Source organism: Cydia fagiglandana, chromosome 3, assembly GCF_963556715.1.
Source record: "Cydia fagiglandana chromosome 3, ilCydFagi1.1, whole genome shotgun sequence".
In the NCBI taxonomy this organism is placed as follows: Eukaryota; Metazoa; Arthropoda; class Insecta; order Lepidoptera; family Tortricidae; genus Cydia; species Cydia fagiglandana.
The window spans coordinates 22,092,798-22,110,877 of NC_085934.1; the positions used below are offsets into that span (position 1 = coordinate 22,092,798).

An 18,080-nucleotide genomic window follows, 5' to 3' on the forward strand; every position below is an offset into this window, starting at 1 on the left:
ATGATATTACGTAAACAAAGCAATTCGCACAATCAGCATTCGTCACGGTAGATAACCGTTGTGCGACTGCCCATTGTGGACTTAATGTCTTTGTAATAGGGTATATTATTGGTCAGTTTGTTGTGGTGCCTTAATAAGATCGCTCCACTTTCGAAGAAGTTGGCGCAATCGTATTGAATTGACGATTGATGTCCGTTGTTTACTTTTACAGCTGTTTAGACATCCATCATAAGTGTATATTCCTATTCTAGTTTGTATGGTGTTCTATAGTTCGTTTTTTTAGCATTAGAATGAATTTGAAAGAAGGTAAGCGATCTTGACAAGTCTTTCAAAAATCAGTAACCATTACTTATGAAAACAGAAGAGAAGAACATAAATGATCGTATTAAATTCATAATTGTTACATATTTGCCGTAACTTATTTTTAAAATGTGTTTTTCAATTAAAAGACTCATCAAGATTGTTTACCTTATTTCTAATGCTAATAAAGTTATATATGTATTAGAACTCACAATGAAGTTTTAATTTCCAAAATATCGATCCTAGAAGAAAAATTGTGAGGACTAAACTTGTAAAGAATCAAATTTCCTACAATTTTGTCTTCACGGTTTTACTGTAAAATCAAAAATGGCCGAGTTATTCAAGAAAAAACGTTTTTCGAATATACACAGGAGCCTGATTCAGTCTACTTTTTGAATTTACACTCCCAGTGACCCCCCTGAGGGACCTACGAAAAAAAAATCCAAGAACTGATTATTCACAGGTCAAAATCTATAATGACTGAACTACCGAAATAGGTGGGAAAATACCAACGACAGGGCCGAGTGGAGAAAACAAGAGGAGGCCTACGCCCAGCCCAGAAGTGGACACTAAGTTAGGCTGATAAAAAAAGACATAAACTTAAACGAACAATGAAAATTAAACTACCAGTATTACGATGTGGCATTTACTCTGAAATAGTAATATTATCTTCGTGTCCGCCAACTAAATTGCCCTGTTACATATTTATAGGCTTTCAGCGACCTTCACTCGACCTTGAACTAGATCCTCCATCTTTAATTTGTACAGGTAACAAGATTTTACGTGGTGACAAAATAAGGTTTGAGAAATAAAAGACATTGGATATTATTGAAATTATTTTTAACAGGTCACTCACGTAAGTCACGTTTTATTAAGTCGTCATGTTTCGATCCAAAAGCGAAGATCGTCGAAGTTTTTACTTCTTGTTGTCTTCTAATACTTTATAATCTTTAAATAACTATAGTGTGTTCCTTCCCTCAAAGACGCCCCGACATCCGTAAGGAGTGCGTTAGAGTATAGCGCCAAACCAATGATCATAAGTCTAAACTTAAATTAGCCTGAGGCATTGTTCCCAGGACACTGGCCGCGTTCCCCCTCTGCACAGTGAGGCTGAGCTTTTGCCCAAAAAATGCGTCTGCTCTGCCAAACCTCATGAAACAAAAAATGGATGTTCCTTGTAGAACAGATTCGCAAAGGTCGTAGAGACAGGCTGTGTTTGTCCTTGTCAAAAGAACAGTCTCTACTACGATGTCTAAAAAAATCAATTCCGGTAACTGTCCTTTACTTATACATTTATACAAATAAACTCTTCACAAAAGTGTTCGTCCGGCTCTTGACCCGCTAACAGCTTATTTTGCCTAGAACCAACGCCGTCTCCATCACCCACATTATTAACTGACAGTTCTTAAACCTTATTACAAAAGGCATAAAGTCCATGGATGGACAGTGTTGCTGTTTGTACCGTTTACGTAGTCTGGCATCAAACACGGCCACAACCGGCTTCAAGTAGGTATCGTCTGACTCACCGTCTGTGTTGCATCTACTCGTATAGTATTGCGAACACGCTACGGTTGCTAAAGGCTTTGTGATGAATGGAAATTCAGGAAATAATGCGAACATGCTACAGGAAGTATGGCGAATTATCTGTGCTATCGTATTTAGAGTTATCTGTGCAATAAATTGATTGTGCAGATACGTCATTTTGATATTTTCGATTAGAAGGCAAACGAACACGCGAATCGCCTGTTGGTAAGAAATTACACCCTCAGCACCAGAGGGGTTGGAATTGGAACCTTTAAGGGGAGTAAGCTCCGTTTTTGACGGTTTGCTTGTCACTATCTATTTCATACCGATTGTACCACTGTGTGAAGGCAGCAAGACAATTAACATGAATAATAAATACAGAATCAACGGAAGCAGAATCATCGCATTTATTCGTGATAGAAGAAACATTTACCACGAAATGGTTCCGCCTCAGCATAATGCTAACCCAAAAGTCAGCGCTGATCTTCCGGCGAGACCATTTGTGGGTCACGAACGCAATACAATAGATGTCATCACGAATATTGGTGCCTTTTCTCGAAACCTACGCACTGACACATACACAATCATTGTTTCTGAAACGTGTCATTTCATTAGTCATTAAATATCGCTGATAACATATTTTTCATTTAATTTAACTGCAACGAAATGATTCATAATTCACAGTGGCTTAACGAGCTGTAGGGTACGAGTAAACTTTGAATTGACATTTTAGAAACATACACACACATACACAACCCGGAGATATGAAATTACAAACATAGTGCTTGTCAATCAGCGACGTTCTCGTTTCATTAGCATTCGGAAGGCACATTCTGTCTTTATTCTGTACTCGGAATATGAATTTGATGTACGTGCTTGCTCTACTAGACTTACAGGCGACATTCGTAGTGCTATGATTTTGAAATAGTTTCCGTGACTTTAAGGTAGAGTTAGGGCATGCTCCCGGGAATTCCCGGTTCTCATATTCCCGGGAATTCCCGGGAATTGTATAGTGTCAAAAGAACCGGTACTGAAGACCCGGTACCGGTACTTCCCGGTTCTCATCATATGACTATTTATTCCTATTTCAATAGTAGTAATGTTTTAGTAATTTAGCTCGGGACATTATATAACATTTAATAATGGTGCTATGAAACGGGCGATCCAAATAACCCGACAAACTAACCTAGTAAAGTAGGCATTCGTGCAGGCAAGCCGTGCCGTCATAGTGCTGAGTGCATCGACTACGCTACCGGCCGTGTGGCTCGGCCCAGGTGGAGGCAAAGGGTGCCGGTTAATTTCGTAAAATAGGTTGGAACGCCAATAAGTATTTATTTATAATAAAATAAGTCATTTATTATTTTTTTTGCAATTATTTATATGATAATAAGTCATTCATAAGTAGGTAATCAAAAGATGCCTTGAGAACCGGGAAGAACCGGGAATCCCGGTTCCGGCCATGCCCAGAACCGGGAAATGAATTTCTTGGTACCGGGACCGGTACTGCATGCCCTAGGTAGAGTTAAGCCAATCTTAAAATGCACGTCGATCTGTCAATGTATTTACGTATTACAAAAGGCGTATTCACGCTCTCATTTTAATGTACAGTCGACGTCAAAAATATGTTTACACTTTTCGCCTTATTACAAAGGAGTAAAGTACAAAAGTGTAAACATACCTTTGACGTCGACTGTACGCTGCATACAAGGAGTGACATTGATAATTCCGTTTATCAAAATGATCAAGTCGCTAACTTTTCGAGTCCCCTTATTCTCCGATTTCCGACCCAATTTGCTAGTCAAATAGCCTGTGAAATTGTTTTTTTTTTTTAATGAAATAGGAGGCAAACGAGCAGACGGATCACCTGGTGGTAAGCGATTACCGCCGCCCATGTTTGTTTGTTGTTTGTTTATACTCAAATACATTAATGTCATATGAAACTTACTAAAGTCCTTCAAGTTTCAGTTAAATTGATGAATACTTCGTCGTATATTTGGGTCATCGGCCGTTATTCGACCTATTTCATCCTCATAACCGTGACGTGACCGCAATATTTCGAATTTATAAGAAAATGCTTTGCCATTATGATATAAAATTGAAGAACCCGTTGGGAATTTTTACAAAATGCCGGAAAGGCTTGAGTAAAAGATAGGAATTTACGTTACAATAATGACCGATCGATCTTCACATTTTATGGAAAAGGCAGGAAACCTTATGCGCCTAAATATATTTCGTTTCAATTCGAAATAATTAAGATATGGAACTTGCTGTATTCTATACGTAAAATGGTAGAAATTATTATATGAAATAAGTTTTTGGCAAAAACATAATTTTTTGTACAAGCTTTTATCGCTGACTGTACTTTTCTTACGACAGACAAGTAATACTCATCGAGACAATTCCAAAAACCCCTAACACAATTAGATATTTAGTTACATACAGGTCGAGAGTTCATGGCCACCTCCTGTCTCCATCATCAGATCAGTTCGACAGTACCATATTATTGTATTGTCACCAGAACTACATACAGCTGCCAATTTTCATGACGCTACGATTCTTGGATGATGGTTAAATTAGTTACCTAGATTCCATTACATAGTTAGTTACATACAGGTCGAGAGTTCATGGCCACCTCCTGTCTCCATCATCAGATCAGTTTGACAGTACCATATTATTGTATTGTCATCAAAACTACATACAGCTGCCAATTTTCATGACGCTACGATCCTTGGAAGATGGTTAAATTAGTTACCTTAGATTCCATTACATAGTTACATACAGGTCGACCTAATAAAAGCTTGTTAAAAACGGAATAAAGTGTACCATGTACCAAATAGAGATGAGAGTAGAAGACGTATTGATAGTAAGGTCAATTTGGTAATATAATAATCGTCATAGGGTAACTCTCGTATTTGTATACGTAAGTCGCTCAGACTTAGTCAGAAAGGAAGAGTTTCACTCCTGCTTTACCGACCTTCTGTACGTGATGACTGATGGAGTTAGTTTACAAAATAGGTAACAGCGATTAAAAAGCTTGTAGTCGGTCTTCTCCCTATTGACCTTGTTCGTATGCCTATATAAACAAGGAAATATTAAACATGGTTCATGCTTTCGTTTGTTTCCAGAACTCGAACTCGGCACACAATGCGTGGTGGACATGGAACAACAGCAGACGGTGTTGCAGTATCCACAGGCTCACGACAAAGACAGGTAAGGCCAGGGCTCCAAACTTTAATCACGGCTACATAGGTCCTCGCTCGAAGCCTACGGTTAGAGTTTTGGCTTTCCTTTTCGCTGATTATACGAGTCCCGATGCAGAGCAGATCGTGCAAAATGCAAAAATATTTGATACTATAATATTTTTCTACAAAGGAAAGAACCTCTTTAAGACTAGACGAAAGCTTAAGCATCAGGCCAATCGCTAACGCTCCGTAGCGAACGAAATGAAACTGACACTCACACTAATATGGAAGAGTGATAGAGAGACCCAAAGCGATTCCATAGCGAAGCGCAAGCGAATGTTACCATGGCTAGGCCGCCAGGGCCTTATATGGCCGTTGGCTCTTCCGCTTCTTTTCCGCAAATGTCCAAAAGTATCTCGCGGGCCGAATCTTAAAAAAAGCAAGTCTACCATAGTTTGTTAAGTCAGGGTGTGTTGGCTTGGAGCGTCACATTCGACCTTAAAAGAGCTTTATCTATGATTAACGCCCAGTTTTTTTGCAACTGATCTGTATTTTGACTTCAACAGCGCTATAGTCATACAAATATGCAATCCCTTAAATTTTCTATTCACAGTTCCACCGAGTAAGTTGTAAAAACTGCACGTTTACTCGAATACCAGGCCACCGTCCGTCCGGCTTCCGGCTTTCCGGAGCTCCCGACGGACTTTGCCTTTTAGTTTTCTGACTCTGTGCTCGATATCTTTGTACTCTTTATGTCACAAAACGGGACTGAGAAAAACAAGTTTTTCTTCATTTCCGATGCTTCGTCCGCACTGTAAAACCTAGTTGAGCTAAAACATTTCATGCAATAACCTAATTTGAACAAGTAGGATTGGAACTGTCTCGAGACTCACTAACATTATTAATTTTTACTTGTCTCTCTTGGCGACATAAAAAATTCGAAAAATTTTGATACTCGATTGAAAGTAATACGAGTAAAGTGTAGGTCTGCAGGTGGAAGTAGGGCATGCAGTACCGGTCCCGGTACCAAGAATTTCATTTTCCGGTTCTGGGCGTGGCCGGAACCGGGATTCCCGGTTCTTCCCGGTTCTCAAGGCATCTTTTGATTACTTTTAAGAAATTGTTTTTGTTAGCGTACAATCTTTATGAATAACTTATTTTCATAAAAATAATTGCATAAGAATTAATAAATGACTTATTTTATTATAAACAAACACTTAATTGGCGTTCCAACCTAATTTACGAAATTAACCGGCACACATTGCCTCCGCCTGAGCCGAGACACACAGCCGTAGCGTAGTCGATGCACTCAGCACTATATGACGGCACGGCCTGCCTGCACGAATGCCTACTTTACTAGGTTAGTTTGTCGGGTTATTTGGGTCCCCCGTTTCATAGAACCATTATTAAATGTTATATAATGTCCCGAGCTAAAGTACTAAAACATTAGTACTATTGAAATGGGAATAAATAGTCATATGATGAGAACCGGGAAGTACCGGTACCGGGTCTTCAGTACCGGTTCTTTTAATACCATAAAATTCCCGGGAATTCCCGGGAATATAAGAACCGGGAATTCCCGGGAGCATGCCCTAGGTGGAAGTAACATCGAGTGTGTTGGGATCGCAGTAAGTGGTTCTACGGTGGCAGCACCGTAGAACCATCATACGTGAAAAAGTAGTCCCGATGGAAAAAATAACAAAAATTTTAAGACCAACACGCACCAAACGCGTAACACGCGCGTATCTACGGTAGAATCTGGAGCAAAGCTACCAACATATTTAGTGTCTTTTACATTAAGAACCATCTTTTGTATCTTAAAAAAAATAATTCATTATCAGTTTCGGAACGTAAACGTACGTAACATAATGCATTTTTGTGTGCTAACAAATGTGGCCTTAGCTCAATCCTTGCCCTAGTTAAAGCTTGCAACGGAGGAAGACCGCTTGAAGGCTATATGCTATTTCCTCGACGCATTTGATTCATGCATATTTAAGTAATTAGTGTAATTAATAAGGAAATGTAGGTTTTTTGTCTTGTATGGCATGAACATTGAAGAGTTGGGTTAATACAAAATATCAAATGTCCTATCTAAAACGGTCATTCTTGAGCTCTATTCAGACTTCTACAGGTAATCTAGTTCGTTGGCACTGGCGCTGTATGTAATGTACAGTCAAAGATTTTATTTTATGACCCATTTTGTACCTTGCCACAGTGACAATGTATGAGGTGTCTAGCGACTTTCATATTGATTGTCAATTGTGATAAGGTACGAAATGTGTCATAAATTAAAACCTTCGACTGTACAACGTCACGAATAACATATCTATTGGGTTGTCCAGTTTTCATACAAATAGCGAATCTCTCGAGTGCCCTTCGGAAATTGTCTTGGTCGTGTTCTTAGTATGTAAATAAGTTTGTACATATTCAACAAGCGTCTATTGAAACTTATCTGTGGCACTGACTTACATATGAGTCACCCTTCTATAATTAGTAACACCATCTGGTCTGATTCAGTTACATAATTTAGTGGTTGTATCTATGCCACGATTAAGGGCCTATTGTATAAACTGTATAGGGTACGTTCGTTAACGTTTGATTGTGTGGAAAATTTGTCGTTTCTGTATGATTCGTTATGAATACATGTCACGTGCTCGCAATATTTTAACGTTAATTTGATGTACGATGTTTATGTAACTCGTAGCGCCATCGCCAAGAAGCAGGAAAATTTGTTCAAAACCGCAAGGGGGTAAAATGGCGAGACCTATTTACAATTACGTTTCACGTGTTTCCCACACTTTTACCTCTGAGCTCAGCCAGATGGTTAATTTTTGGAATATGAATAAATAATAATTCACGGTAGTATTAATTCATAGGTTTCGATGAAAACACAGTAACGTATGCGGAGTGAAATTTGGTCAAAGTTTGTTATATAAAATATAAAAACACAAAAAACTAAATAAAAAATATGTGTTGTCAATGTAAAGCCAATATATCTGTCAATCAGTTTGGTAAGTCTCATAAAGATTGGTTGTTTAATTTTGTAATTATGGTAAATCAACAAGAACGCCGTCGTCAAACAGTATGTAATTTCTTTAGTAGCCATCCCCTATGGCCGAAATCAAAGGTGGTGGAACATTTTGTGCAAATGGGTGAGAGTCGAAGCACTATTTACAATATTCTGGCGTCCTTTGCCTTGATGAAAACCACTGCCAGAAAGCCTGGTTCTGGAAACTATTCCAGCTTGAGCAAGGTTTCTGAGAGAGCTCGATTAAAGAAAATTACGGCCGGCCGTGTCGCACAATCTTATTAGTAGAGAGAATATAGCCTTTGGGGTCAAAATAATTCCCACAAAGACCAAGAATTCGATCGAGCAAATTCGGATTCAGCGGGGTCTAATTAGGGTCAAAAACCCGGTTTCCAAAAAGTAATATAATTTGCAAGTCGAAATCGATTTTTACAAAAATATGACCAGTCTACAATCATTTTTTGTTTTTTTTTTTATATTCTGCCAAGCACCTCCTTTGAAGTGCGTTCAGTTTATTGATAAAACTTTTAAAATTAATATAGAGCCTATATTTTTCATATTATATTAATATAATTAAAAATAAGTATTCATGAATTAAATATTCTTTTCTTTTACACAATGTATTTTGATGTGCAAAACTATAATAGTTTAGTTTAGTTTTCAGTGTAGAAAATAATTTTCAACATTGAAAAAAAATTCAGTTTTTAAGCCACCACTTTGTTTTTTATTTTTATTTTGTAAAATCAACCTCACAATCTTTTTTAGCGTGTAATTTCCTGTCATTTGATACCACACACGATTTTTAATATTTTTTTTGATTTTTCAAATTTCAAATATCAATAAATGCGTTTTGCATGCATTTATTTTGATATATTTTTAGTATGTCGTAAAGATACACATAGGGATTGCAATCCGGTCCGGCGGATCCGGTAATCCGGCCGGATCCGACACATTTTTCATGATACCGGATCCGGCAAAATTCACCGGATCCGGTCCCGGATCCGGTAAAGTGAAATAAAGCGCTAAAATATAAAATAACAGCTTAAAACACTGCTAAAATTTAAAAGTTCTCGCCAGTATTCGAATTTTCTCGCTCGCAAACAGCAACACAACAACTTGTTTGTTAGTTGACGCCAGTCTTCTAGCCGACGATATATGTGTCGTGAGATTTCCGTGCACCGTAAGTACTGGATTGGTTTATATTCAATTTATTGTGTTGTTACATTGTAATTTAATGTACATGTTCTTTCGTTTTATTTTGTACAAACCATTTTAGCCCACTTATAATAAGTGTTACCTGCATTTAAAATATAATGAATAAATATCTATAAAATTAAATAGAGAAATATATGTTGACTTTTGACGACCGGTCTGACCTAGCTAGTGGGTAGTGATCCTGCCTGTGGAGCCGCGATCCTGGGTTTTCGAATCCCGGTAAGGACAATTATTTGTGTGATGAGCACAGATATTTGTTCCTGAGTCATGGTTGCTTTCTATGTATTTAATTTTAAGTATTTGTATATTATATATCGTTGTCTGAGTACCAACAACACAAGCTTTCTTGAGCTTACCGTGGGGCTTAGTCAATTTGTGTAAAAATGTCCTATAATATTTATTTATTATTATTATTTATATGTTATTTTGTTATTATTATGCTACTAAATGTACTTGTATAGGTATACACGTTTATTGATTTTGTTTGCTAAAACTAAAATGGTTGAATTGAGAGCACCTTTTTGTTGGAAATGTGGGTTGGGCTATAGATATTTTAAGAGAAAAAGAAGATTTTATTTGTGGTTAAGTAATGAAAACGTTGATTTTTGAAACTTAAAACAGCCGTCATCGAATTAAACTGTTGTGAGACATACTAACATTGAATAATTTACGGTTTAGACTCACTTGTTTTTAGTCACTCGCGCGACATGTTTCGGAGAGCCTAGGTCTCCTGTTAAGACACCCGTTTTATTAATCCATTAAAAATATCCTTAACTTCGCATATAACGCTAAAAACATGATAAAATACGTGACTTGATGAATTTTTTTATCCGCAATACCAATCCGGCCGGATCCGGCCGGATCCGCCGGATTGAGGCCAAAATCCGGCCGGATCCGGCCGGATTCAAAACCAGTCCGGATTGCAATCCCTAGATACACACAAAGAACTAAAAAAATCAAACCCCGTCTTTGTGGGAATTATTTTGACCCTCACCTACAAGTTTTCATACAACTCCTCTAGTATATAGAGAGCTCGGAAGAAAATTTAAAACTGACGGCAAAACTGTTAAAAAATATCTTAAAGACATGGGCATTGATAAGCGATGTAGAAAAGTTAAGCCCACTGTCTCTGAAAACCAAGAAATCACTCAGAAAGTACGGTTGTGTAAATTAGTCAAAGAAATATTTTACGCTAAAAACAATGTCACTTGCGTTATGGATGACGAGTCATATTTCACGTTAGATGGAAACGAGTGGCAAGGCAATTACTATTTTGAGAACACCAATGGTCCAACCGATGAGAACGTGAAATATGTTGAGCATACAAAATTTCCTAAAAAAGTTTTGCTAAGGACTGTATCGTTTATTATAAATACAAATAAAACCTGGTCTAACTGTTGACGTGTGTATTATTTTGTATTACTATGTTCTTAAGGTATACTCTGGGGGTATTTTTAAGCCATATCTGATGTAAGAAGGTTTTACATTTATTTTATTTTAGGGACTTTATGATGATTTTAATACCGTCTAGCAAGTGTAATTTGGACAAGCCTATCGAGCTTAATTTGAGACTATTTCACCGATTCCTTGGTACGATTTAAAGAAACAAAACGTTAATATGCTGCCAAAATATGCCATCTAAGTGTCCTTTTCATGATTGCTCAATTGAACATCCACAGAATAAATGTGGTGAATTTTTATCTTTACATGAAAACGACTTTTTATGCAATATTTTGGATTCCCGTCAATTTCTGACGCCAGCGAAATGAGGGAAACAGCTAAAAGAATCTACCGAAATCCAAAGCCTAACGGACATTCATGGCGTTGAACCATGGCTAGAACGGGTCGATAGAAACGCTCCATGATGGTTATATTGTATACCAAAGTCGGGGTTGTCTTAAGTAACATGCCATATTCTCTAAAAGGCCACCAAGCACAGATCCAAAACTTTTTTTCCAACTAAAAGAAATGATTAGACTATGCCCAGATGTTTCGCTTTACGAATCATATGTAATTGCTGTTTACATAGTACGATTTTTTTTGAGTAATATCTCGTCTTGTTCGCAAACCGTAAATTTTCTTGTAGTATTTGTCCAAAATCGTTGTAGTTACTCGGGAGGATTGGGTAAATATTGTCCAAACCATATGCTTTACGTGATCTCCCAGGACGAAATGTTACTTATTATTAAAGCACTAATTAAACTATATGTGTAATTTTTTAATAAAAATATAATACCAGAAAAAACGGCTAAGTAAAGTTGTATTTATAATAAACGATACAGTCCTTATGCTTGCCATCAGTCGACGCGGAATGCCTAAGCCTGTATTCTTTGAGTCAGGTTTAGCTGTGAACGCCGACCGCTACATAGAGCGTTGTTTGCCATTAGTGCGGGATTTCATAAATACGAGTCATAGAGGAGAAAATGTAGTGTTTTGGCCAGACTTAGCCTCAAGCCATTATTCCAAAAAAACCCTTTGCAAAATGGCGGAGTTAAACATCCCATACGTACCGAAGACATCAAATCCACCTAATGTTCCGCAACTTCGCCCTATAGAAGATTTTTGGGCAAATCTAAAGAGGCGAGTATATTGCAATAATTTTCGTCCCAAAAATCTACAGAGTTTGATTCGAAAAATAAAATCGGAGCTGAATAAAATGCCGACATCTGTGTTTTCGACAGCGATGGACAAAGTACCACAGAACTGCCGTAAAGCATCTCGCATGGGAGTAACCTATTTTTTACACTAAGCCTTGATATATACATTATTATAAAAACATAATTATTTTAAAAAAGGATGGTGTTTTTTTTATTTCAAATAATATTGAACTTTGTCCAAATTTCACTCCGCATACGTTAATTAATCTATTAGAATTTAGAAATAATGGTTATTTATTTATCGTATGGCATAAAGTATATCAGGACCTACGCGAACTTCGAGTCAGCAATTGGCGAGAGGTCGCACAGAACCGAGAAAAGTGGCGTTGTCTTGTGTCGGAGGCCAAGTCTCATTTTGGGTCGCTGAGCCAACGGAGTGAGTGAGTGTGTGTGTGTATAAAGTATATGTCACTGGAAAACATAAAAAGAAAAAAAATCGAGAATATGTTTTGACCTACTTCTGTTTACGTTACATGAACTTTCTCAGTGTCAGTGTCATATTTAATATAACAGTACAGAGTGAGTAGATAAACGTGTAGTCGTTTCGCTCTTATAACCACAAAAGATAAGATTATATCTAGATTAGTGACGTACTTCACATACTTTCTTAGCAGACCGGACCTTTTTGGTGTTAACAGCTTAGCTGCTCAATTTAACAGCTTTTTATGATGCCAAAGCCTAACAGGCAATTTTTTTCATACATTTTACCGGTATGTTCATATTGTAGTAACTATATTCATATTCATATTCATATTCCTTTATTCAGTAATGATTATACATTGTCAAACAGATAATAACATTAACAATAATATGTACAGATAGCAATAATATAAATTAAGGTTTGGTCAATTTAAGTATTTAAAAATTCAAATATTACATCAGTTTTCGGAGTTTCGGTTCAGATCTTGGTCGATATAAGTCTAGCCAAATATTACAATTTGAAAGATAAAAAATAAAATAAAAAATAAAATAAAAAATAATATCAAAAAAATTAAAAATAAAATAAAGGTAATAAATAAAAAATGCTGCACTAATATGGGACACAACACACAATTATGCAATGCATGTCTAAGTTATTTAACTTCATTCGGATAGAAATTCAGAGACGGAATAGTAGGCCTTCTGTAACAGCAATGATTTTAATTTTAGGGCAAAGCCCAAGTGTGTCTTAGTGCTTTTAATGGTAGCAGGGATTTTATTAAATATTTGCGGACCCAAAACGTGCAAGCTATTGGCCGCCTTAGCAAGCCGGTGCTTTGGCACATCCAGGTCGTGTTGTCTGCTCTCGTGATAACGACCGCTTTTCCATTTTTTCTTACTGAACGATTCGAGATTCTGACGGACGTACTTGCCAACTTCCAGAATGAAAATAGATGGTAATGTCAGGATTTTGAGCTGTATGAATAACTGCTGGGCCGGCGTGTATAAGGCTAAGACATGGCATCACTTTCATTCGTGCGTGCATCTCGCTTGTTCTTCTTCGTACAAGCATTGGCACGAGCGGCACGCACCGACGAATGTGAACAAAATGACATTTAGATAACGTTTTTATGTCAAAGTGTAATGGCTCCTCTACACGATGGACCAACGCTGGCCACTCCAAGGGACGCATTTATGCGTTAGAGGGAGTAAGTGATATTACTATCTCATTCTACCGCATGGCTGCGTCCCTTGGTGTGCCGGCGTTGGCCCATCGTGTAGAAGAGCCATAAGTTTGTATTGGCCTCCTGCGGCGCGATTCGGGAAATGAATTAGATTCACTCTTAGAGAATATAACCAAACGGAGTGGCCATTAACAGGCGTTCCCCTCTGTCGAAAAAAGGCGGCCAATGGTCAACCACATGTCAAACATGTTGACGTTATGCATACATTTGATGTGCCCCTCCCCCGCAAAAAACGGCAGACTATTTTGTACCGAAAATTATAGACATGGCGTCTCCGTTGGATATATCCTCTAAGGATTCACTAGATATGACCTACCTTACCTTACCTACCTACCTATACCTTTTTTTTATTGGGACGAAAATCCGTTATGGATACCTCCGCACCGCAGGGACAGCGCGGAGGTTATTTCATATCTAGTGTATTTCTATTTCATTTCCCGAATCGCGCCGTTAGTTTTGTACTGCGATCGACTGCGTTGCCAAATAAACGGCTCTGAAAACGGCGGCCATTTGCGACGCTCTGATTGGTGCGTTGCCTCGGTGGTTGCGCAAGCACTCACACGGACTGTTACCTTAGTTTATGATAACAAGATAGAAAACGTTTAAAAAAAATGTGTTTTTTTTTCAATCGAACAACTCCTAATTCGATGTGGTTGGATTGCTTTATAACCTTTCCGATTCAACACCTTCTGCTTTGCATAATGCTGCCATGCCATAGGTCAAATCTAATAAATAAATAAAAAACGAATACATACTCTTAAAGAGATCTACAACCATATCAAACAAGGTCCTTGTTTGAAAAAACCTAGATTTCACAATAGACACAGCATTGATGTCGCAACATGCCAACAATTCGATTTCTTGTGTATTATTGACTGATTTGTTGGTTGGTAGTAAGTAAAGTTTTAATTAAAATGTTTCACTCGTACACTAAGATTATACGAATTAGCAATTAGAATTACCCAACCACTTAGAAACCATTTTATTATTCTGTAAATGTAGCTACAGCTATATACAGGGTGATTCATGAGACGTGAGCAGGACTAATCCTGCACACTCAGTAACTGATAATTGATCGATCACCGTCGGATTTAGGTGAAATAACCACACTTTTTCCTATTTTTTTACTTTTTGGTGAGGGCATATTTAATTCTCTACAATCATGGTCACCCTACCAGACCTAATTAATAAACATAAAACCTCTTTAACCGTAATGACAGCATTTTGATTACGAAGAAAATAAACTGTCAACTTGAGTGAGATACGAGTTTTCAAAAGTAAACAGACCATGATGACAGTGATGACATTTAATTAGACACAGAATACCGGTAGTTTAGATTCTAAATTTAGGGTGACCATGCATGTCGGAAATAAATTAATAACTTTTTTTTTCAACACAACTAGAAAATTAACGTTAACCTCACAAATACTGATACGAAACAGTTGCTTATAATTTACGAAATGCGCAGTGTTAATCCTGCTCACGTCTCCTGAATCACCCTGTATAATCCATTTATAAAATCTGTTCCACCACCCATTTGGAAATAACAAAACAACAAAATTCGTCCATTTCCTGAAAATTAAGAAATACTGTTAAACGCCAAGGCTGTTTATCACAAGGCGGCCTTAATTGCTTGCTCGGTTTTGCAAAGGAAATGGCACAGCGGGAAATAAGGCCTGGACGGGTTTTTATTAGATTTTAAACCCGTTTAAGACGGGCTGCGTTCAGCTCTTTGAGGTATAATCCCAATCTAATTGTTAAAAAAAACTTTGCTTTAGAGTTAGTCGCCTGTCACCCTCAGAGTTGGTCAAAGACGCCAATTCTTTCTAAGATTGCATCATTTGCATATTCTCGAGAGAGTCCGTTCGAATCTGGCGTACGCCACTGGAGGACTTGGTAATTTTTTCTTTAGTACCTTTATGACATCTTTTTTTTATAATATAGTTTTTGCTGGCAAAGGCCTCCCCTCTCCCTTGCCAATCCTCCCTATACTGAGCAAGATCCCGCCAATCCCCAGTCATCTATTTTAGTTTTTAAAAAAAATGCAATTTTGTTGGTCAAAATATAGCTTCAAAATAAAATGATATAAGAGACCTTTTTATAGACCTCCAGATGGCTAGAGAGCTCTTGCTTTTGCTAAATGCTAGCTTAGCTGTGGGTAATACACCATTTAGTTTGATCCGGTATAGTGCCATTGCAGTCTGTGACCAAATAAAGCCGTAGGAATTTTATAACGACTCTGTATCGAATGTCGATCGAGCTAAGATTGCAACGATCGACATGTGGCTCCCGTTGAGAAACACGTGTTCGTTGTTTGCTCATTATGCTGTCCAGCTTGTTACATTACATCAGTATAAACAAAATGTAGCGTTCAGCATAGAAAGGTAGCGAAAGATTGCGAGGCTTTTTTCAGGAAGTAGGGCCGTATTAGCCAAGATGACTATAGTTGATAGGAAACTCCAACCCCCTTATTCATAAACGTCTTCTAAAGTTGACAAGTTGTCCCTTTCCATCATACCAATACGTCGGAAAGGTACAAACGATTATTATCGGCTTGTCAACTTTGGTAGACGTTTATGAATAAGGGGGCAAATGTATGGAAATAGTCACGTGGTTTTTCGTTTGGCGATTGTCGATGTACGATTGTCTTCTCTAGGCCCCTGAAGTTATTTGACGAATGGATAGACATCTTCTAACTATAAAATGTTGTGTATTATAAACTGAAATAAATATCATATACTAAAGAAAAAGTAACCAAGTCCAAGTACAATACCGTAGTGATTTAAAAGTGTCTTAGGCATGAATATATTCTCTGAAATATTCATTGCAATGCAAACTACGATGTTATTTTTATAAATTGCAGCTTATCAGTACCTTCAACATAACATCTTTAAATCGCGTCATCTAAGAACATAGTGCTAAATGATGTCACATGACTTACTCGCTAATAAGGCTTGACGCTCTATTCCATTCTAGGCATGTAGCACGGAATAATGTCTAATGCAATAGTTCAGTAAAAACTCAACTCTTGGTGTACCTACTTATCTGTAGGACTGGATCCAGTTTTTTAGGCTTTTTGATTTGCCGAAATATGCATTGTTTTATTTTTGATAGATAGAACCTTGAGTTTCTGTAGACGAGAGCCATTTGTAGAGGACATTAAAAGGATTGTTTCAAATTTCAAGACACGTATAGACATCAATTATATACAATTTACAATTTGCTTCTACGATATTACAATACAAACGCTCGAAATCAGAACAAACACTAAACAAAACGAAAAACGTTTTTCCAGGCGTTGATTGAGCAAAATAAAAACCAAGTTGATTGCACAGCTATATAAAACGCAAAAAGGTAACTCAATTCCAACTACACTATTGATCTGAGGGCATAACGCGAACGTCGAAAAACTAAATTTCGTTATCTCCCTCTACACTGAGAGAAAAGACTAACAAAAACACACTTAGAATTACAAAAATAAACTTAATCCGGGGACAAGGAGAGTTAACTAATAGGAACAAATTGACTTTTGCAATTTCTATTAGTTCTTGCAATTTCTATTATCTGTTTGTTGAAATTAGATTTGGGATTACTGAGCTGTTTGTAGAAATAAATAAACTTTACAGAAATAGTCAAACATCCATAATTATTACTAAAAGTTCATTTTTCCCCCCCAGTACAGAACTGTTTTTTAATTCCTGGTGATGATTTTTCTCTCAGTGTATATCGCACTTGCTGCTATTTTCGATCGAAAGAGGCGATAACGAAATTTGTATTTTCGGTGTACACGTGATGCCCTCTGGTGGTGACGTAATATTCGTGTATCTCTAAATTATCACTCGGCCGATATAGCCTTTGCGATGACGATTCACCGTATGATTCACTTAGTTGAGCGTAATTCAATAGAGACGAGTCAATTAATGAACCATTTATTTTGTGTATTTAGGCCCTAAATTAATAAACGTTGAATACAATTTATCGCCCTAAAATTTAGGGCTCTTAACTGCCCATCGGTGGACCTTATGCCTTTTGTAATAAGGTTTACGAACTGTCAGTTAACCGTGTGTTCGATACTACGATCGCCCGCACTGACAAATCGTGATCCTTATTCCAAAGACACATGAATCACATGATACGCAAATGGTCAGTTAAAATTGTTGTTAGTTGGTAAGTGCCCCAACTTAAGTGCCCATGTCGTTATATACTAGCAAAACTCAAAAAAATATTTTGTAAATAGACATAAACGGCTCTTTTACAAGTCAATTAAACATTTACAAAACCTTATAGAAAAGTGGTTGCTTAATATTAGGGCACCAACTGTAGAGACCGCATCAAAAGTTGATGAATAAACTAATAGTCAAATGTTAGAAATGAGCTTCACACGTTAATTAATTCACGTAATAATAAGGTGTACAAATCATTTTGAACACTTGCTCTGTTAGCTTATTTTTGTTGCTGCTTTCATTTTCTGCTCGTCAAAATTCACGATAACAACCCAATTTGCGTCAA

At 37.3% G+C, this 18,080-nt stretch overlaps 2 protein-coding genes across 4 annotated transcripts in view; one reads left to right on the forward strand and one right to left on the reverse strand.

Moving 5' to 3' along the window:
- Positions 1 to 18,080, reverse strand: part of LOC134680354 (small ribosomal subunit protein mS31) — a 395,354-nt gene that overhangs the window by 359,189 nt on the left and 18,085 nt on the right. The gene's annotated exons all lie outside the window — the stretch shown is intronic.
- Positions 1 to 18,080, forward strand: part of LOC134680342 (kinesin-like protein KIF13B) — a 245,555-nt gene that overhangs the window by 2,759 nt on the left and 224,716 nt on the right. For all 3 annotated transcript variants that reach the window (XM_063539462.1, XM_063539464.1, XM_063539463.1), the window contains exon 2: positions 4,950 to 5,034. In XM_063539462.1, the coding sequence (XP_063395532.1) occupies positions 4,950 to 5,034 (85 nt within the window). The remainder of the gene's footprint in view (positions 1 to 4,949; positions 5,035 to 18,080) is intronic.